Genomic DNA, 16,642 nt, shown 5'->3' on the forward strand with positions numbered 1-16,642 from the left:
ACAGCGCGAAGTTGAAGTATTTCCTCAGCGACCAGCACGGATCAGCTCCAGGCATGACGAAGCGGATATCGTCCTCTTTTGGAAGGCCAAACAAAGTAGTTTCGCTTTCACAACGAAACACACAGCGCCTTCACGACATGGCGGCGGCGGAAACAATACTACAGTGAGAATAAAAGTTACGCCTTCTTTCTTTGCGTGAACATTTGGGCGGCGTTATGCAAATCTTCCCACATCGTGACGTAGGCATGTGGGGGCGTGTTAGAACGAGCCGTTTTAAGTAGGCGTGGCTGACTCTTAACTTTTATAAAGAATATCTCTTTGGATTTGAGGCTTTAGTCTTTGCAACTTTACAGATTTTCTTTATGCACCAAGAGGTTGTAACTCTCCAAAGAGAAAGGAAAAATTGAAATCGCATCATATGACCCCTACATTAAATACTGCAGATTATAGTTTTTCAGTGTTTAATTAATGCAAATAATATCTTACCTGTAGAATATCCCTGCTGTTGTGGATGCCCTCCTCTGTCCAGAAGGCGATGACTTTTTCTGGGCTTGTGCATCCCGATCCATCATCCAGACGGGTCAGCAGCCTCTGACCCACCGTAGCCGACAGTAAAGAAGGGGAGGTGGAGCGCACCACTCGCTCCTCAAGGGCCTGAGAGAGCAGAGGGAACGACATGAGAAAAAAAAGTTCAATATCCAACTGCGAGTAAAACCGCTGAATAACTGAGCTCTCACAGTCCCACCACACAATGCACAATGCTGTCCTTGACATGCCAGAGCTAGAGCCTCAATCATGAACAAAATTATTGCACTGACCACCAATAAACGTCCTTCTGGTGTCGTAACCCTTAAGCTGGCTTAGCCTCAATTTAGCTCCAGCAACCGCCAAATATTCATGCAACTCGGCATTTGTTATCAAACACTGAAGCTGTTTTTCTCTTTAAATGAGGCCTGAGCTTTTAGATCCTAAATATTAATAACCAGCAAAATCAGAAAATGTGCCCAGCTTGAGTTCAGATGCTGTTTTAATTATTTTGGCTGGTTGTGCTTTCAGTAAAATCACCTCTGAAATGTCATCACTAAAGGACCCCAAACTGTCTTTGCCTTCCCATGTAAAGACATCACATGCAGGTATGAGGCCTGTTGTGCAGTACATCTCCTCAGCATTGATTTCAAGTCTGGCCACTGCACAGGAATACATTAGTTGTGCTTTCCTAGGAACAAGAGTGCAAAATGGAAGCTCCACCTTTCCAATTAAGTTAATTGGTTCCAGCCACTGCAGCCCTCAGTAACTTGGCTTGATGTTGGGAGTTCTGAAATGAATCCTGTTTGACAGTCAGGCAATCATTTAACTGTCTCTTGTGTTTGTCTGCTATGAGATGTCATGAAAACATTGGGAGAGGCTTTGGTTGTTCATTCTTTCAGCAATTTTCTCTTTTATAATCAGCAGGTGAGATGAAAAGTGGCAGATAAAGATTTCTCTATTATATCTGTTACATGAACCTGCCAGTCTGGCATGCATAAAACTAATTAATGCACATGCAGATTACAGGGAGAAGACAATTTCCCATCATCTGCGGCAAAAATATTTTTTCTGCTGCACACCAGAAACTCATGTATATACATTAGTGTATTTTTTTTTTCATATTTTCTACACATGTACACACTACTGGTTTGAAATAATTGGTTTTTTTTTTTAAAGAAGGCTTAATGTTTACCAAAAGTGCATTTATTTAATCAAAAATATGGTAATATTAATATAACTTGAAATAAATGTTTTCTATTTGAATGTATTTTAAAATGTAATTTATTCCTGTGATGCAAAACTGAATTTTCAGCATTATTATCCAGTCTTCAATGTCACATGATCCTCAAATGACAAGCTTTAGTACTCAAGAAAAATGTCTTATTATTAATGATGAAAACAATTGTGGTGCTTAATAATTTAGTGCACTGATAATTAGAACCATTATTAATAACTGAGCATCAAAAACAGCATATTAGAATTTCTGAAGGATCATGGGACACAGAAGACTGGAGTAACGATGCTGAAAATTCAGCTTTACATTCACAGGAATACATTACATTGATTTTTTATAACATATTTTATACTATAATATAAACAAATAGTAGTTATTTTAAATTGTAATAATATTTAACAATATTCGTGTTTTACTGTATTTTTGATCAAATAAATGCAGCCTTAGTGAACATAAGAGACTTCTTTTAAAACATAAAAAAAAACCGTAATTATTTCAAACTTTTGACGGGTTCGTATATGTTTTTATATAATGCTTTGGCAACATTTTATGTAAACAACCATGCCAATACATTTGGCAAGTAAAAGTACTTACAAGTACTTTCAAATTTAAACTGAATTGTCAAAATATTAAATAAGTACAGTATATTATTTAAATTCTACCAAGTGCAACATAAAACGTTTAACAAACAATTACAAAAAACTGCTTCTTTCAAACATTCACTTAATTTGCAAAGAAAACCATGCAGTCACTCCCTTGCTCACTGGTGTCAGCTTTTTCTGCAGCTTGTTTGGCAAAGCTCTGTTTATTTTTGGCTACAATCTGCTTTAACTGCAACATCACCATGACCTTGATCTGGTCCTGACCTTTGAGATAGAGCGCTGTGGTTTGGGCCGGGCAGGGGTGGAGGTAGAGATGGGAGCAGCGTGATCGTGTTGTGTGAACAGCCCGCTCTGGAACTCACTCAGACTGACTCTCCCATCCTGATCCTTGTCTAGTTTCCTGAAGAGAGCTTCTAACTCCTTTGCATAAACAAAAAACACGGATAACAGTGTTTTATGCACTGAATGGTGAAGGAAAGTCACTATAAACTCTGTAAAGAGTAATTAGTAGCAAACAAGCAGCACAGAATGTCCTAACTTGGTTAATATGATTACTAATCCCACTCCGTACAGAACGTTACATGACCATACCTCGGACTGTAAGTCCTTGAGACCGATGTGGTCACAGACGAGTGACAGCTCCTCGCGGTTTAGCGATCCTCCGGCTCCAACCCCCAGCTCCTGCCATACTGCCCTCACCTGTCCGTTTGTCACTTCCTGCTGAGGGTCAGATGAACGCTGAGGACTTCCTGTGCCATCTTGATTGCAGAGCTTCAACTGGTCTTGAATATATATGTAAATCAGAAACAATTATAGCTATGTGCTGATTTTACATACAAACATGCATACTTAAAGGACTAGTTCACCCAAAATGAAAATTGTTATGAATTACTCACCCTCATGTCGTTCCAAACCTGTAAGACCTTCGTTCATCTTCAGAACACAAGTTAAGATGTTTTTGATGAAACCCTCCATAGACAGTAACGCAACTGCAATGTTCCCAGGTCCAGAAACGTAGTAAGGTCATCGGTAAAACAGTCCATGTGACATCAATTTTGTGAAGCTACGAGAATACTTTTTGTGTGCACAGAAAACAAAAATAACTACTTTATTCAATAATTCTTCTCCTCCAAATCACATATTCCACCATTCTGGAGAGTACCACGGTGCGTTCTACGTCAGCAGCACCACACGCAGGCATTGTTTACTTGCGGAGGTACTCTCGATAATGATGGAAGACGAGATTTGGAGGAAAAGAATTGTTGAATAAAGTCATTATTTTAGTTTTCTTTAACTGTGCACAAAAAATATTCTCATAGCTTTGTAAAATTACGTTTGAACCACTGATGTCACATGGACTGTTGTACCGATGTCCTTACTACGTTTCTGGGTCTGGGAACATTTCAGTCGTGTTACTGGGTTAGGTTTCATCAAAAATATCTTAATTTGTGTTCCGAAGATGAACGAAGGTCTTACGGGTTTGGAACGACATGAGGGTGAGTAATTAATGACAGAATTTTCCTTTTTGGGTGAACTATCTCTTTAATTTAAAAGTTACACAACATAGTAATATCTAACATACCTTGTGCCACAAAATAGTGGTGTGTGGACTCCTTGTTGCTTCCTGTGTCCTCATCTGATTTGAGACTCTGTAAACAGTGCATTGACAGTGCTTAACTACCGACTGAATACTGCACAGTATATACTCTATACTGCCCACTATTTTTTTTAAAGAAAAAAAAAGTTTCAAATAAGGAGGTCAATACTGATTTCAAACAGTGGTATGCTACATTGTTGTCACATGACCTCACTGCCTTTGTCATGTGATCTCATCACAGCGTTTGTTTATTTCAGAGTGTGACATCTAGCCGCTGAATATTGCGTCAATATCAAGTCAATTTGAGCACGATTTAACCCCGGATGATTGTATAACCACTCTAAGTTTGTCTGCCTTGGGAAAGCTAGCGCGTCTCCGACATAGTGATAACACTCGTTGCCTTCTCTAGTGCAGCTCAACCAGGTCTCGTCCCATTGGTCAATATTTGTGATATCACAAATCCCGGAAAATATGAGTTGTAGTCCAAACGAATTGTTCGTTGTAGTTTTTGAAAAGTGATTTCTGGTAAATAAAATATCTCCTTTTGAAGTGGACTTTGAGCTTTGTAACTTTGCAGATCTTTTTTATGCTCAAACAGCAACATTACAGACAAACTAAAGTTGAAAAAGTGAAAAAGCATAATAGGACCCCTTTAATGTTTGACACATTTTGGTAAAATACTTATTGTGCAAAGTATACACACTATACACTGTCATAATTAAAGAAGCACAACAAGAGTTTAACGCACAATATCTTGAAGTAAGGTTTTGACTCTTGACTGAAGTGAGTGAGGAGATGGAGACAGTGTTGCTGAATGAACATTGTTCAGTGATAACAAGGGGAACACAATACAATCATCATAAGGCATTCCATCCCAGCAGCCAATACTTCTGCAACGCTGGACAGGAACAACCGGCAGATACAAGCTCAAGAGTAATGCTGTTCATCACATCAGTATAGAAACACTGCACCATGCTAAACAGCTTAAACCTTGCTCATGTAAAGCCAGCTAAATCTCCCTGTAATGATGTAAAAGAGCTTACATAAGAAATGGTTTGGAGTGGGACCGGTTATCCAACAGTTACAACACTGAAAGCGCTTTAAAATCGACTGATACCATTAAGACAAATGCAGTAAAATGTAGTAAAAGTAATTGTAAAGGTGTTTGCTGTATGGATAAAGTGGAATACACACTGAATACTGCCAAACTAAAGTTGAAAAAGTGAAAAAGCATAATAGGACCCCTTTAATGTTTGACACATTTTGGTAAAATACTTATTGTGCAAAGTATACACACTATACACTGTCATAATTAAAGAAGCACAACAAGAGTTTAACGCACAATATCTTGAAGTAAGGTTTTGACTCTTGACTGAAGTGAGTGAGGAGATGGAGACAGTGTTGCTGAATGAACATTGTTCAGTGATAACAAGGGGAACACAATACAATCATCATAAGGCATTCCATCCCAGCAGCCAATACTTCTGCAGCGCTGGACAGGAACAACCGGCAGATACAAGCTCAAGAGTAATGCTGTTCATCACATCAGTATAGAAACACTGCACCATGCTAAACAGCTTAAACCTTGCTCATATAAAGCCAGCTAAATCTCCCTGTAATGATGTAAAAGAGCTTACATAAGAAATGGTTTGGAGTGGGACCGGTTATCCAACAGTTACAACACTGAAAGCGCTTTAAAATCGACTGATACCATTAAGACAAATGCAGTAAAATGTAGTAAAAGTAATTGTAAAGGTGTTTGCTGTATGGATACTGTGCAATACACACTGAATAATATTAATATTGTTTTATTAAAAGAGTGAAACTGTATTGTATTGCATAACAAAATTTTCAGTAGTTTGCTACATCGTAAGCTTCATTACAACAATTTCAGCATGTGGCTTTTAGTTATCATAATTTATTTTCTAATCAAATTTGTGTAAAATATCTAGTTAGTCTGGTCAAATGAGTCAAGATTGATGTACTCTTCACGTGTAGTTGGAAATATATATTATGGGTTTTACGCACATGAATGATAGAGCAAAGTCATATTTACAAATAAGAAACTTGTCATTTGAATCATAAACGAGTGGCAATATTAGAAAGGGCTTGCGCGCTCGCGCTCGCACACACACACACATGATGCGCAAAACTCCGCATTTGAACAGTCAATAGCAAATACTTAAACTAATAACAAAACAGTAGCTGATTCAGAAGCGCCAGATTGTCATAGCAAAGTCAGAATTACCTCCTCTCCTAGGTTCACGAAACGGTCGTCCATAAAATGCATTGCTGTTCTGTTGTAAGTAATCTTAAAGATTCCTAAATCAATCTACTTTCGGAAGGCCAAATAAAGTGCTTTTGCTTTCGCACTGAAACACACAGCGTCTCCCTGACATGCTGCTTCAACACTAACTGCGGTTACTGAAACCACGCCTTCTTTCTTCGCGTGCCCATTTGGGCGGCATTATGCAAATATTTCCACATAGTGAGGTAGATATGTGGGGGCATGTTAGAACGAGCCGTTTTAGGGGGGCGTGGCAGAGTCTTAACTTTGATAAAGAATATCTCTTTGGTTTTGAGACTTTAGTCTTTGCAACTTCAGGGATCTTATCTATGCACAATCAGCTTGTAACACTCCAAAGAGAAAGGAAAACTTGAAATCGCATCATATGACCCCTTTAAGGTAGATTGTGAAAACTTACACAGAGTTTGGTACATGTACATGAATTGATTTGTGCTAGTGCCATCTAGTGGTAGATTACATTTTGACTCAGTCATTGACCTGTAAGTTATCTGTGGTTTGATCGATGTAGGCTGATCAAATGCAAAATATAAGAGTATACACTGATTGAAACGGTACGCAGTTCAGCCTCCAGCAACAAAAGAGTAAACCCAGCTGAATATGGGACAAGCCACAATTAATTACCATCAGCATTACATTTTAAACAACATTACATAACTGTTCACAAACAGCTTTTCAGTTGGAAAGCAGAGAGAGGAATGTCTTGTATTCTCTCTCTTTCTCTCTGAGTCAAATAATGCAGATTTAGTAAGAGAAAAAAAAACACTTCATTGATCTCTGCTGCGAAATTAAGTGAGGAACACTGCACATTGCACAATGCATTGTTCAGGAAAGCATGGATATATGAAGGTCTTTCAGGAAAGACAACTCTCTAATTGGGGTGTACAAAAACTCCCAAGCAATCAACAGACATGAGATACTTTTAAAAGACTGGATTACAATTCATCAAGAATGTTCCTCAGCTTCTGCCTGATGAAATGTGTTGCATTTTAGTCTATGACGTACACAAAACTAAATAATTTATGTAGCATGACAAGGTTTGTGTGCAATATTTATCACAGCTGGTTGAATTATTTACATTAGCAAGTAGTGTTGTTGCTCACATGAATGTTGTAAAAGACTATATGGACTGGAATCTGTGCTGAGGCCTGTGAATCTGCGCAGATTCTGTTCATTCAGTCCATCTAACTTGCTTGCTCGTTTGACTTACAGTCATGGTAAAGCAACACTGTGTTGATACTGATACAGCATTTAGGGGTAAATCAATGTGAAGCGCAGTTTGCAACCCATTTTACTGCCATAATCGAATGTATTTCTGGAGAGATCTGGAATTTTATTTAAAAAAATTATGAAAATATAAAATATTGTGTATATATTTTCGAAAAGGAACGTTATTTCAAAGGTGAAACAAGATAATGCATTTAAATAAAAAAAAACATGATGAAATCCTATTTGGAATAACATACATGAAATATATTATACCCAATAAGACCAGGAACACACATTAAAAATGTAAATGGTTAATTATGATTGCATATTCTTTTGTCTAATTATACGGACAACCATGACATATTTTATATTTATATTACATATTTTATATATATATATGCATTTGGCTGACACTTTTATCCAAACCGACTTACGTTGTGCATTTGCTGGGAATTGAACCCATGACTTTGGTGTTACTAGAGCCATTCTTTTCTGTTTAAGACAAAAAAAAATTTTAATTACAAACATCCTACAATCATACTATTTCAAAATAGCTTTGAGTTTTATATTTTTGGTTTTAATTTAAATTTTACTTCAAGTTTTTGTAATTTTGTTATGTGCTTCATTCGTTTTAGTTTCTCTACTGAACTATAATTTATTTGTATTTTTATTTCAGTTTTAATTTTATTAACTTTATTACTTCGATTTAAATCTATTCATTTCAGTTAAGTGCTATAGCAACATTTCTGGGGTTATTTTTCATCCTGTATTTATATTTAGTGGCTGTTTTACATTTAGTTTGTACACAGTACTGACTAAAAATACAGGGTTTCTGCATGTTAGGGAATGTAATTTATTTTTAAAGATCTTCAGTGCAAATTACTATTACAACCACTACTACTACTTCTACTATTTTAAGACAAATGTAGGACCTTCATTAAATATAAAATATAAATAAATTTCAGCTTCAGCAAAGTTAAATGCCACATCGGTGTGATAAATTTGAATGATGATTGATGATTAGGAATGGTCAAAAAAGATAATAAAATAAATAATAAAATCATGATAATCTTTAGCATTTTTTTTTTAGCTTCTTGAAAGTATTCAACAACATGAGACAGTTTAAAGAACTATCACAAAATAGGTTCAGATATTACATATCTAAGATGTTTTTACAGTCTTCAATTTTGTGTATTTAAGATGTTTAAAACTTCATGGACACCCTTGTGAAACCTTAAACCTTTTACATAATACTTGTACTGTGCATGTTCATCAGATTACTGTACGAGACACGATAAGTTGGATCTTCCTGCTACAGAGTAACACAGAATCGCTAGTGACAGTGCAAAGAGTCGATTTAGAGCATGTAATCTCCCCCATTCATCAAAATAGCCTGTACTGGGTTATATAAAAGCTCTAAATATTTCAAACACTGTTATGAAAAGTGAGAGAGGAGATCGGGAGAAAAAAAGGAGAACAGAACGGGAGAGACGTGTAGAGAGAGAAAGAGAACGAGGGAGGGCTCTGGTATGCAAGTATGCGTTTCTAAAATGAGAGGCGCAGTTAGAGGAAGCGCCATGCCAAATTATAGCCAAACCCTTTCCTTGTTGTACTTCACATTATCAGGCCTTGTGACCACAGCTGATGCTTTGCACCCTGAGCTCCACCCAGACCAAGACCTCAAATCCTGGTTGAACACATTTGACACATAAAACACACAGGCACTAAAACACGCCGGACCAAACGGAGCCTGGTGGGCTGGTTCATAAACACCAAATGCTGGTCGCTGCCAACATAAACTGTTCTGATGGACCAGCCTGCTTTCATTCTTGGCTAAAGCACAAGTCCTCCACAGACTGTGGCCTACTCTCTAAAGAAGTCTCAACCCAAACAGCACCATTAGACTTAGATTTTTACAGTTTTGGAAAATGTAAATGTTACAACCATGATAATCTGAGTGGTTTTAGCACATTGCTAGTCTCTTCTAACCTTGTGAAAAAGAAGTACACTTAAGCATAATTTTAAAAAGAGTACTTTTTACTTAATACAATACACTTTATAGAATATACTTAAGTGTGAACTGAATGTAATGTTTTTGGACACTTAATTGCATGGTATTTACAATTAAATGAAAATGCATTATAGTATAAATTTACTTTAAATGCAATTAGCTCAACTTTAGAGTGCTTTTTGACCCACTTAAGTACATCTTTATATGTAATTTATTTCATAATTTTTTATACTGTGTACTGTTGAATATACTTACAAATAAAAAAAAATCTTTCTATTGAAACTTGTGCAGTATGTTATGTATTTGTAATTACACATTTGTAGTGATGTTGCAATTTATTACATTTAAAATACTTTATATATATTATAATACTATATATACTGTTAACTTTAAATATAATATCAAATAACACACTACAGTTAAAAAAGCACTTTACACCTGCTTTATATGTTAGTTGTTTATTTGACATTATTACAAAGTGAACTTTTTAAAAGTATACTTAAGTATGTTAGAAAAAAAGGAATGTAATTGTCTCTCTTTAAGTACACTTATGTGGCCTTTATTTAATTAATATTATATATCCTGCAAGCACAGATTTGAAAAAATCTACTGTTAAGACACACTACAAGTGCACATTCAATATAATTAAGCACACTTCTTTTTCATAAGGGTAGACTGCTGCTTATTTAATCAACCCTTTAACTCATCAAACAACTGCAACAGTATCAGGGACATGTGACATGCATGAGCAAGAAAAAACATCATCATCCTCTATTGTTTCTATTACCGAACCAAGATGGATCCAAAATAATTCCTTGAAAATAAAACACATGAAATGAGGGATCCAGCAGCACAGGTTTGCATTTGCACTGGCTCTCTGGTCTGGCACTGCTATGCACAAGTAAAATGACTCCAGAAGAAAAAGTACAGACACAGCAGAAACAACAAACCCCTTTTATGAGAGCTCCTGCTCTTTGAGGGAAAAAGAGAACGTGAAATGAGCCATTTTTTGATCCTGAGCCAAAAGTAACACTAAAGTCTGGTGAAGGTGGGGGCTGCACTATGGGCCGGCACTTGCACATTCCACACCGCCGCACTTCCTGTCTGAGAAAAGCAGGTCGGCCCAGATCCATTCACTAGAATCACACTGATTCAGCTCTTCAATTGACTAACAATACAACAACTCAAGTACACTGCACTGTTAAGTGCTAATATTTGCATGCCTATTTGCATACAGTCCCAAGATGACACCCCTATTTTCACCTTCAATCTCCTTTGAGTGTTATGTTATGTTGTTAGAATTTGAATACATGCTCTTTCAATTATTAATAGAAATGAAAATAGAGTGAATATACACTACCGTTTAAAAGTTTGCGGTCTGCAAGACATTTTACGTAAAAACACCCTGTAAAAAAATCCTGAAATATTATTGTAATTTAAAATGTGTTCTCTATGTGAATATATTTTAAAATCTAATTTATTCCTGTGATGCAAAGCTGAATTATCAGCATCATTACTCCAGTCTTCAGTGGCACGTGATCCTTCAGAAATCATTCTAATATGCTGATTTGCAGCTCAAGAAACATTTCTTATTATTATCAATGTTAAAAACAATTGTGCTGCTTAAACTTTTCGTGGAACTGTGGCACTTTTGTCAGGATTTTTGAAAGAATAGTTCAAAAGAACAGCATTTATTTGAAAAAAAAAGGATTTTGTAACATTATAAATGTCAAAAATGACATTTGTGATCAATTTAATGCACCCTGCTGAATGAAAGTATTAATTTTTTTTTTTTTTTTTATCTTTCTGACCCCAAATTTTTTAAAGGTAGTGTAGGTATCGTGAATTTTACCTCAACACTCTCCAGTGAGGTGGAGCGTCTGAGCTTGGCTCTCCTCACACCGTTTCTTTCTACTTTGTCAGTCCCAAACTTTGGTGAATCTTCTGAGTCCGCTGTCAGCTCTAAGTCAGTCTTGTCTGGCCGTGATCGCCGCCCGTACCGCTTGGTTCCTTTCACATATTTAGGCTTCACCTCCTCTGGGACTGCTAGAAGCACAGGAAATGATGCTTTAGAGTGACCGATAATTAAAGTATGCCAGAAGCAGTCAAAATTAAGAAATAACAGTTGTAATAGCAATAGTAGTTGATCTCACATCATTTGTTTTGTCATAACCTTTTTCATAAAATGAGAAATATGTTTGAAAGGAAATGAAAACCTAAATGGAACATCTCCAAACCCAGGTTCAATGCTTGAACATCTGTTTTTCATCATAGCGTTCAGGATTTCCATTTTTAAAGATAATTTTAAGCGTTGAGCACTGCGATTTCACAACATACACTAATGTACCAGTCTCCCTAATGCATCTATTTAAAAAGACAAATGTTATTCTGGCTTTGGTTTAAAAACGACCTGCACAACACGTTTCAGCATCTGTATTACTTATTAGGGCTCTATGAACAGAGCTATAACAACTTAGGCCTTCAAGGTATTATGAGCTATTATTGTGCATGCCTTCATGAACAAGCAGGAATGCCTGCGTTTTGTCTTCTTAAACATGTTAATAATAATAATGTTATCTTAAACAATGTCTTTAATCCAAATAAACTCAAAGATGTTTAGTAACGACATAAAAATGACACCAAACATTGCCTAAATTTAAAATAATGATTATTTTCTCTTTCTGTATTCTCATATTTGTGTTTAATTTTCCAGTGACAAAAGCAAATGATGCTTTTCTCACATCAAACTCCAATTTTCTCAGACATTTTTGCTTTTATCCAGTGGTTCTAATATAATTTTTAATGGACGTATGAAGTGTGGTTTAAATGTCAAAATACTTTCTAGGGCCATATATTAATAATTGAAAAACTCTTACCGATAAGCTGGAATTTGCATGCTTTTTAACTGTTTACATAAACCACAATGCTCTAAAAACACACTACTGTTCAAAAGTTTGGGGTTCAAAATATTTTTTAAAAGAAATTAATACTTTTATTCAATAATAATGCATTAAATTGGTCAAAAGTGGCAGTAAAGGTTTTTACATTATTACAAAAGATTTCTATTTCAAATAAATGCTATTCTTTTGTACTTTTTATTCATCAAAGCATCCTAAAAAATGAATCACGGTTTCCACAAACAACTGTTTTCAACATGATAATAATAATAAGACATATTTCTTGAGCAGGAAATCAGCATATTAGAATGACTTCTGAAGGATCATATGACACTGAAGACTGGAGTAATGATGCTGAAAATTCAGCTTTGCATTACAGGAATAAATTGTATTTTAATATGTATTATATTAAACAGCCTAAACCAGGGGTGTCCAAACTCGGTCCTGGAGGGCCGGTGTCCTGAAGAGTTTAGCTCCAACCCCAATTAAACACACCTGAAGCAGCTAATCAAGCTCTTACTAGGCTTACTAGAAACTTAAGGCAGGTGTGTTGAGGCAAGCTCGAGCTAAACTCTGCAGGACACCGGCCCTCCAGGACCGAGTTTGGGCACCCCTGGCCTAAACTGTACTGATATTTCACTGTATTGCTGTTTTACTGTATTTTTGATCAAATAAATGCAGCCTAGGAAAACAACAAAAACATAAAAAAATATTACAGACCCCAAACTTTTGAACGGTAGTGTAACTAACCATAAATATACCAGGCTATTCATTAACAAATACAAATAATAATTGATACAATAACACCCGGATGTGTTCAGTTCAGTTCTTCAGAGTACTCAAGTTAGATCAACTACACATCATGTACCATCAACAAACCTTGAGTCCACAAGGTCCAGACTGACTAGCAACAAAAAATCATGACGATAAACACAGGCCTGGAAACTCTGATAAGCCTGAAGGTATATAAAGGTCATTTTCTAGTCGAGTACCTGGTTCAAGATAACTGCTTTCCTCCTCTGAAGTACTAAAGTCCAAAGACCTTGACAGCACAGCCACAAAGCCCTCTTTGAACTCCTCAAAATTCACCTGCAAAAAGACATTATCTTAAGATCTATAATACAGCCTTAGGATGAGACACAGGGATGTTCAGCTTACCCTGGCATAATGTTGTGGTCCAAGCAGAGTGTCCAGCAGTAAGGGGAGATGGGCATCTAAGCTCAGCTTGTGGCATAAGGCAGTGAGCTCCTGTTTGTCGAGGTAACCGGTCCCGGTGGTGTCGCAGCTGTCAAACTCAGCTTTCAACTGGGCCACGTAGCGGTTCTGCTCCTCCTCATCCATCCCACCACATACTGCACAGCCAGCAAAGTCTGGGACATGAATGCAGAATTAAAAAGTGATAAACTAGGCTTGTGGTCAATTCGGCATTGACGTATGAGCACCAGACTCTTTAGCCTACATAGAGAGTAATTGATTGAACTAATACACATCACTGATCTGACAATGTAATCACAACATATTTTTGCAGTTTATGAGTTTATGATGCAGTTTATGATGCATTTGCCAATTTAGGCACATATATATGTATTCTGTACATACACTACCATTGGAAAGTTTGGAGACAGTAAGGTTTTTTCCAAGAAATACATGTTCAGCAAGGATGCATTACATTTAACAAATGTGACATTGTAATGTTACAAAATCTTTCTATTTCAAATAAATGCTGTTCTTTTCTTTTTTTTTAAGTATCAGGGTTTCCACAAAAATAATAAGCAGCACAACTGTTTTCAAAATTGATTATAATAAATGTTTCTTGAGCAGCAAATCAGCTTATTAGAATGATTTTGAAAAGATCATGAGACTGAAGACTGGAGTAATGATGCTGAAAATTCAGCTTTGCCATCACTGGAATAAATTAAATGATCAAATATATTAAAAACAGTTCTTCTACATTGTAATAATATTTCACAATATTACAGTGTACTGTACTTTTGATCAAATAAATGCACTCTTGGTGAGAGTAACAAACTTCTTTCAAAAACATAAAAAAAAACACTTTTGAATAGTAGTGTAAATATTTAAACACTATACAGTAATATACAGTAATCAAATGTCATTTTATGGCACTTTTTGTAGGCTATGCATTTACTACTACTTTACTACACATACTTTGTTGTTTTTATACTTTATAGTTAAACCTTTCTTCTGTTATCCTGCTGGTTTTATTGTTTTGAGGAGTCTTTGTTTTTGTAAAGAATACTATTGTATTGGTACAACCCGTGTATTGAGCCAATAAGAGCCTGAGCTTATTTATCAGTAGTCTCAAGTGACTTCTGATAACGGTGGAGGACAAAGCAGACTTAAAATATCTCATACTTAAAGAAAGTTACTTAAAAACCAATCAATCCACTGAGGAACTGGCTGAATGGTCACGACTTCAGAGTCATAAACACCTCTGATAGTCAAATCAGAATGGGTCTTTGGATGTTTTCATTAATTCCATGTAACATTTTCACACGTTATTAAATCTTACATCAGTTGTTTAACAATAACAGACAAAAAGAGAAATGCATTTGTAAATTAACCCAATAAAATCGATTTTATAAAGCCTGCAGGTATCCCACAATGCAGCACGCGGGCTTGGTATACGTTCACCATGGGAACGAGGACAAGACTAGAGTAAAACAAAAGAAACAATCTTTCGACTGTGGTACTTTACATTGTAAACATTGACTTTGAAACCCCCATGACTCGTTAGAGATGCGCAGGCGATCCACTGAAGGAGAAACGCGTTAACGTGACATCGGTGAAATGTAAGTCTTACCGTTGTAAACTCACACAGACTCCGTTCCCGTAAAAGTCACTTTATGTCCAGCATCAGTTGAGTTTCCTAAAACATATGGTCATAAAGTGAACGACCAAAGACGAAAAGATGCATTGCCCTTTAAAACGGACATAAGTAACAGATTCTAGAGAAGTGTCCAGTCTAGAGGGTGCGCTGTGGTGCCGTGTCCGCCGGAGCGCAGCAGCCTTGAGCGGCGGGGAGGTACCAAGCGTTCCTGCTCACTCAGAGATGCTCCATTCTGCAGCCCCTGCTGGTCAGGCGGTGGACTCATACTGAACCCCCAGAGACTAGCACTGGCATTGCGTTGCATTACTTTGTTGCATTATATTGTGCCTACTGTAAGAGAAAATAAACATAAAGGTGTAGGTGGAGCACTGTATTTTACATAAGAAGAAGAAACATGTGTTTACATAGTCTCTCTTGTCTTCACAGCTCATTTAATTCTCAGACTGTGAGAGTCCACGCCAACCCTGGTCCTGGAGGCACCCCAACACTGCACATTTTGCATATCTCCTTTCTCTGACACACCAATTTCAGGTCTTGGAGTCTCTACTAATGAGCTGATAATCTGAATCAGGTGTGTTTGATTAAGGAGACATGCAAAACATGCAGTGTTGGGGTGCCTCTAGGACCAAGGTTGGGAACCACTGCATTAGACCAATAAGACACCAGCAGTTTCAGAACTGGAAGTGAGGGGCGGAGTTAAGGTGAGTAGTCTGTAATGTTTTTAGTGACGTGACATGTGGCCAAGTGACCCATACTTGGAATTAGTGCTCTGCATTTAACCCATCCAAATGCACACACACAACAGTGAACACACATACACCGTGAACACACACCTGGAGCAGTGGGCTGTGGCGCCCAGGGAGCAGTTGGGGGTTCGGTGCCTTGCTCAAGGGCACCTCAGTTGTGGTATTGAAGGTGGGAGAGAGTGCTGTACATTCACTCCCCCCACCTACAATCGATGCCGGTACGAGACTTGAACCCGCAACCTTTGGGTTACGAGTCCGACTCTCTAACATTAGGCCATGACTTCCCCGTTTGCTATCATATGTTTAATAATTATCGTATATATTACGTTAAGCATTTATCTGCTAAGTACTTAATGTGTGCTTGGTTTTATTATCTTATATTGAAGCTTGAATTTGTTGTCATACTTTATAGTATATAACTTTTTTCTGTGGATGTTTCGATTAATTTTTGGATGCATGCTGTAAAAATGGGCCTTGCGGTGAAGTTTTGAACACGTTTATTATTCATAAAAATAAATAGTTTGCTTTAATTCCCTCTGTTATATGCATTGTTTGTGTGTTAATATTACCTTATAGTTTAGTTATTTTAATCCCATTTGTCATCATTGAGATAATTGTGTGTGGCTTCATCTCTTGTAGAGACATATAAGGATTCAGAGAGG

The 16,642-nt window shown here is 36.8% G+C and overlaps 1 protein-coding gene across 2 annotated transcripts in view; it reads right to left on the reverse strand.

The window, feature by feature from the left end:
• Positions 1 to 15,387, reverse strand: part of LOC107582480 (ninein-like protein) — a 31,178-nt gene extending 15,791 nt beyond the window's left edge. Inside the window, exons 1-8 of one of the 2 annotated variants that reach the window (XM_016268327.1) lie at positions 15,208 to 15,387; positions 13,542 to 13,753; positions 13,376 to 13,472; positions 11,339 to 11,532; positions 3,947 to 4,013; positions 2,956 to 3,146; positions 2,629 to 2,784; positions 487 to 654 (exon numbers count right to left, since the gene is read on the reverse strand). In XM_016268327.1, coding sequence (XP_016123813.1) covers positions 487 to 654; positions 2,629 to 2,784; positions 2,956 to 3,146; positions 3,947 to 4,013; positions 11,339 to 11,532; positions 13,376 to 13,472; positions 13,542 to 13,724 — 1,056 coding nt within the window. In that variant the 5' untranslated portion in view covers positions 13,725 to 13,753; positions 15,208 to 15,387. Of the gene's footprint in view, positions 1 to 486; positions 655 to 2,628; positions 2,785 to 2,955; positions 3,147 to 3,946; positions 4,014 to 11,338; positions 11,533 to 13,375; positions 13,473 to 13,541; positions 13,754 to 15,207 lie in introns of those variants that run through there. The other variant, XM_016268328.1, reaches the window with a different exon arrangement.
• Between the last annotated feature and the right edge of the window lie 1,255 nt (positions 15,388 to 16,642).

This window comes from Sinocyclocheilus grahami, unplaced genomic scaffold (genome assembly GCF_001515645.1).
Source record: "Sinocyclocheilus grahami isolate Dianchi unplaced genomic scaffold, SAMN03320097.WGS_v1.1 scaffold45.1, whole genome shotgun sequence".
Taxonomy (NCBI): domain Eukaryota; kingdom Metazoa; phylum Chordata; class Actinopteri; order Cypriniformes; family Cyprinidae; genus Sinocyclocheilus; species Sinocyclocheilus grahami.